This window comes from Sciurus vulgaris, assembly GCF_902686455.1.
Source record: "Sciurus vulgaris genome assembly, chromosome: 15".
Lineage (NCBI taxonomy): Eukaryota > Metazoa > Chordata > Mammalia > Rodentia > Sciuridae > Sciurus > Sciurus vulgaris.
Genome location: NC_136476.1, coordinates 86,504,380 through 86,510,379, shown reverse-complemented (window position 1 = coordinate 86,510,379; position 6,000 = coordinate 86,504,380). Strand labels below are relative to the sequence as shown.

General features: G+C 46.0%; 1 protein-coding gene across 1 annotated transcript in view; it reads left to right on the top strand.

Moving 5' to 3' along the window:
* Positions 1-2,157: 2,157 nt before the first annotated feature.
* The window catches only part of MED27 (mediator complex subunit 27), a 192,465-nt gene continuing 188,622 nt past the window's right edge, over positions 2,158-6,000 (top strand). Inside the window, exons 1-2 of the mRNA XM_079111779.1 lie at positions 2,158-2,400; positions 4,952-5,096. Of these exons, the coding sequence (XP_078967905.1) occupies positions 2,198-2,400; positions 4,952-5,096 (348 nt within the window). The 5' untranslated portion in view covers positions 2,158-2,197. The remainder of the gene's footprint in view (positions 2,401-4,951; positions 5,097-6,000) is intronic.

Below are 6,000 nucleotides of genomic sequence, written 5' to 3'. Positions count from 1 at the left end.
ACACAATGATGCTCTTTTGCCATTTCTGGGTGTATTTCCCCCAAACAAGGATATCTGCTTCCATAATTGACCAAATCATGAAATGATCACAGATAAGATACTAATTCTCCTACAGATCTTACTCAGATTTCACGAGTTGTCCTCGTTGGACCAGCAGAAGAAAACCCCAGATCCCACATGGCATTCGGTTGTCATTTCTCTTCAGTCTCCCTCAGCATGGGACAGTTCCTGGGCCTTCTTTGTCTTTCATGACATAGGAATCTTTTGGAAAACAACAGGTCGGTGATTTCATTGAATGTCTTTTAATTCGAGCTTGAATAATGTCCTCATTAAATTCAGGTTTTGCACTCTTGGCGGCAGGAGTATCACAGAAGTTGCTTTGTACTCTTCTCAGTGTGCCGTACTGGGGGTACATAAAGCACCTCTCTACTCAGGATGTTGACCTTGACCCCTTGGATACGTTGGTATCTGCAAGGTTTCTCCACTGCTAAGTCACTGTCCCCCACCTTTTTTTTTTTCAGTACTGTGGACTTAAATGAGGCACACTCTACCCTTGAGCTACACCCCCAGTTTCCTAAGACAAGGTCTGGCTAAATCGCCCAGGCTGGCCTTGACCTTGTGATCTGCCTGCCTCAGCAAAGGAGCTGTGATCACAGGCGTGCACCACAGTGCCCCACCCCTGCTCTTTTTAACATTACTGAATTTTTAAAAAATTGTAGTAAAATATGCATAAAATTTACTGCTTTAACAATTTGGGTGTCCAGTTCTGTGGTATTCTTACATTTACACTGCTCTGTAACCACACCACTGTCCATCCACCAAACTTGTCCAAGTCTGCACCTGCCAATATTATGCTGCAATATTACACTGAAGCCCTTTTCCCTATAGTTTGTGTTTTTTCCCCTGGGAAACTCAGAGGGACTGTCCTCCCTGAGACACAAAGGCAGGTTGAAGGTCACCCTCACAGCATTCGTCCTCTTCCCATCTTCTCTGCTCCAAGCTGTGCGAGCTCAGCTCCTCTAAGGGAAAACCAAGAGGACTTGGGCAGGTGCACTCGAATAACAAGGGACAACACATGTTCACAAAACTGTTCACAGTGGACAAGAACAAGAAAGAAAGAAGATGACTTCATCTTCCACAAAGCCAAAATTATATTTTTGGTTGTTTAAATTCCAATCTTCTCTTCCTTCTACAACCTCTATATTTTTTTCTTCAAAGGTGTGGACTTCACTGAAAACCAGTCCACCATGCTTTCTTTATCTAAGAAAGCGACTCTAAGTTCTTCATATAAATGAAGTCATGAAGTATTTGTCCTTTTGTGTCTGCCTTATTTAACATAACCTAATGAAGTTTCATTCACGAAATTAGCCCTGATAGGATACTATCAACTAATCTACGACCTCAAATTTTCCATTGGAGTAGCATGTGTCCAAATTTCCTTTCATCTTAAGGCCGGATCATGTTCTATTGTACCGATATGGGACATCTTATTTACCTGTTCATTCGTTGATGGACGTTCGGGTCGCTTCCACCTTTTGGCTATTGTGAGCAATGCCGTCATGATCATGGGTGTACAATGACCTCTCAGAGACCCGGTTTTCAATTCTTTTGGGTCTATGCCCAGAAGCATATTATTGAGTCATTAATTCTCCCTTCTTAATTCATATGTATCTTGCGGGAGGACGCTTTGAGGCTCCGCAGATATCCTGTTATTTTCGTCACACACTTTTACCCACCTATCGTTTTTACCCACCTATAGTTTTAGCACCTATCGATTCCTACCTGAGTCGATTATTCGAACGATTGCCAAAAGGCGACGTTTCAATTTCATCGTTCCTTTTCACGTAGTGGCTGGCATTGGACAGTAGGAGAACCGCCCCCCACACCGTGTTTATGAATATGGACTCATTTTTTCCAGTGGGTTATAATCCTTGACTCCGGGACTTCATTGCTCGGAGCAATTCTTTTCCCCGCGACTTCCGAGAGCCCAAGTTTGGAGAAACGCGCGAGCTTTCCCTAACCCCTCGCCGCCCACCGATGAGCAGGCGCCGCACCCGCCCCGGCGGCCCTCCCGGCCACGCCCCCGCGGAGTGGGCGGGCCCCGCGCGCACTACACTTCCCGGCGGCCCCGGCAACGTCATCAGCGCGCGCGGCGCGGCGCGCGCAGCCGACCGGAAGGGTCCGCGGGGGCGGCGGCATGGCGGATGTGCTGAGCGTCGGGGTGAACCTGGAGGCCTTCGCACAGGCCATCAGTGCCATCCAGGCGCTGCGCTCCAGCGTGAGCAGGGTGTTCGACTGCCTGAAGGATGGCATGCGGAACAAGGAGACGCTGGAGGGCCGGGAGAAGGCCTTCATCGCGCACTTCCAGGACAACTTGCACTCGGTCACCCGGGACCTCAAGTAGGTACCCACCGAGGGGCCGGCTCCTGCACCCGCTCGATCCCCACGCAGCTCGGACCCCTCGCGAGTCCTCCGTGTCAGGGCTGTTCTCCCCTCGCGCCGCCCTCGGTCTCTGCCAGCCCTTTGGAACGACCCCTCACCCCGGGCCCCGCCTCCCGGTCCCTATCCTCCGGGCTCCCGGTCCTGGCTGTCTTCCGCCGCCCTCGTCTCGGCTCTGGTGGTCGGTTCCTGAAGAGGCGGCGTGCTCTTCGCAGAACTTCCACCTCTCCTTCGAGCTTAGCAGGTTTCCCACCTGTAGGCCCTCTGCGCCCCATGGCGTCTGGTCAGCCTGTGCTGAACGTCCCCACAGGACCCGGAACAGCACTACCCAAACCCTGGCGAGTGCACTGGAACTGATTGACCCAGATCCTCGCCCCTGAACCTCGAATTTATCAGTTCTCACGCCCACCATGACAAAACAGGCCTTGGTCTGTCGTTCCCTCTTCCCCTGCTCCTCCACAGCCACCTGCTCAGCACTGCCACTGCTCGTGGATTGGTCCTGTTCAGTTCTTCCTCAATAGAGACCTAATCTGTAATTGTTAGCCTATCTATTTACACAAACCCCCTGCACCCAAAACTCTTAATTTGTGGCCCTTTAGTATTAGGGATTGTAAATGTCCTCTTTACTTCTGCTTTAACCATTAAGAATTAATAAGAATTAAATGAGTGAATGTTTGTAAAACGCCAGGCACATGGTCAGCACTTGTTTGCTTAGATACCAAACTTGCCCTCCCTTCCTTAAGGTAGTCAGTACTTCCCAGGAAGGTTACTGGTTGAATTATTTATTTATTTTTATGATGCTAGGGATCAAACCGAGGGCCTGAGGCATGCCAGGCTGTTGCTTTACCACTGGGAAAAAAAAAAACCCAGCTCAGATTTCTTTTTTTTTTTTCAACTTGGTCTCCTTAGTAAGGAAGCGAAAAGAGGTAGGATGGAGGAGGAGATAGTGGCCAATGATGGGTAACTTTTCCCTCCTTCAGTAGTTGCCATAAATCATATCCCCTCCTCAGTGCCACGTCCACTTTTTTTTCTTGGGCAAAGTGCCAAGTGCCAATAAATTCTTTGCTTCTGTTTCCATTTTCTGTGATTTGCTTCCCTTTGTGATTGTCAGGGTATTATAACTCTTCAGCATTTGGAAACTTTAAAAATGTAAACATTACCCCTTTGCTTTCTTAAATCTCTGTACAGTAGTGCCAAGGAGAAGGAGGCTGAAGGTTCTGAAAAGCATGTAGTGCCAGAAGCTGTTTGCAGAGTTTTTTGTTGGCGGTTGGGGACTGGACTCTCAGAACACACGCCTGCAATGTGCTTTTGCTTTTGCTGTTGGATCCCTTTCTCAAGCTTCTCCAGAGTTTTCCTGTTAGACTAAAGTGTGTTTGTTTGACACGGCCCCCGTGGTGGTGTCTTCCCATTCCATTTGTTTATTTTATCTCTTCTTTGTTTTGCTAAGTTTTACCATCTGTGAAGCATCGTGTACAAACCTACCCCTATGTGAATGATAAATAATCATCATTTATTCAGGTACTTGCTGTTCTGCCAAATGCAGGGCTCTGCACGTGGGTCTGAAAACCCTTAGTGAGAGGCAATGTTGTACCACATTGCAAAATCCCAGGAAGTCTCCTCCCCCAATGGAGGCTAATGCGAGTTGTTAAATCCTGATTTCAGCATCTTGCTGATTCTTGTGCCCTTAACTTTTTTTCACCTTTGCAACAGCACCAGGGAGCCCTTTTTAAAATGAATATTAAAATTCCCATAAGGGGTTTTCTTGGTTGTCTCTGATTTTGTTTTTTGTTTTGTTTTGTTTTGTTTTTGGTACTGGGGATTGAACCCAGGGGCCATTAACCACTGAGTCACATTCCCAGCCCTTCTTTATATTTTATTTAGAGACAGGGTCTCTCTGAATTGCTTAGGTCCTCACTAAATTGCTGAGGTGGCTTTGAACTCATGATCCTCCTGCCTGAGCCTCCCAAGCAGCTGGGATTACAGGCGTGCGCCTCCGCACCCTGATGTCTTTTTACCTTATAAAAGGTGTTTCTTAAAGGACTTCCGATGGATTTTTTTTTTTTTTTTTGGTTACTGGGGTTTGAACCCCAAGAGTGCTTTACCACTAAGCTACATCCTCAGCCCCCCCCCTTTAAATATATATATATATATATATATATTAGTTGTAAATGGACACAATACCATTATTTTATTTATTTATGTGGTGCTGAGGATCAAACCCAGCGCCTCATGGATGCGAGGCAAGCACTGTACCACTGAGCTACAGTCCCAGCCCCACCTCAGCCCTTTTTATTTTTATTTCAAGACAGGATCTCACTGAGTTGCTTAAGGACCTCTCTAAATTGCTGAGACTGGCCTGGAACTTGTGCTCTTCCTGCCTGGGATAATAGACATGTGCCACTGCCTGGCCCTCTGATGGATACTTTGGAGAGCAGCCTTTAGCCAGTGTGGTCAGCTCCTCTGGAGCTTTAAGTGATCTCGGGTTTATTTGCTTTATTTATTTACTTTTCAGTGAATTGGAACGTCTGAGCAACTTAGTAGGCAAGCCATCTGAGAACCATCCCCTCCATAACAGTGGGTTGTTAAGCCTGGATCCTGTGCAGGACAAAACTCCCCTCTATAGTCAACTCCTGCAAGCATATAAATGGTCCAACAAGGTAAGGAGACGTCATAAATGGAGCTAATAGAGCAAAAGTCAACTGTTCTTATCTTTCATAAATGCAGAAAGCGAGGATTAGTTTTTATTTTTTTTTAAATCTTTATTCACATGGTGTTATAGAGTTGGAAATTTTAGAATTTTCCTGTGAGCTATTTTGTAGTTTTTTTAAGTCCTTGAGGACTATAATAGTGATGCTCAGGTGATTACATTGAATCAGGCATATTCAGCCTGGAGTCTGGGGGTAGGGAGCAGCTTTCATGAGCCTTTGGTAGTCTATGAGTGAATGTTGAGGTGTGTGCATTTTTGCCTGGGGAAGGTATCCTAGTGTTCACCAGATTCTCAGAGGAGTTCGTGACACCCAGAAGGGTAAGGCTAACGTTTAGCCACTCACATTGATTTTTGTTTCTATGTTATTGTCCGGTCATGGATGGAACAACATCTCTAGCATGCTGTTTGTTAGATTATTTGCTAATTGTTTTAAACAATTGTAAAAGGAAAACTGAACTTGTTCTAAAAATAACAGGAGCAGTTAGGCTCATAAACCTGGAAAGTTTGTTCACTGATGAGTTCCTTTTGTTTGTGTGCTATGTGTTGTGCATGTTTATTTTCCTGTTCATAGGAAACTAGAAAACAAAACAAAACACACAAAATAAACAAACAAACAAAAAAAATCCTGCAAAAAAAACCTGGGGTTTGGAGAAGGCTTCATTGGGTAAGGGAACCAAAATGTTCAGGGAGTTTGTGTTACGAGGCTGAGCTCATCAGGAGCAGGGTGTGCAGGTGGTGAGGCAGAAATTTTCACTCTTGTTTCCTCGAGACCTACTGTATTTTGTTGGTGTGATATTCTTCAGGTGCTGGAAAAGATAGCCTGGTGGTTCTAGGTTTCAGCAATCTTTAAACCT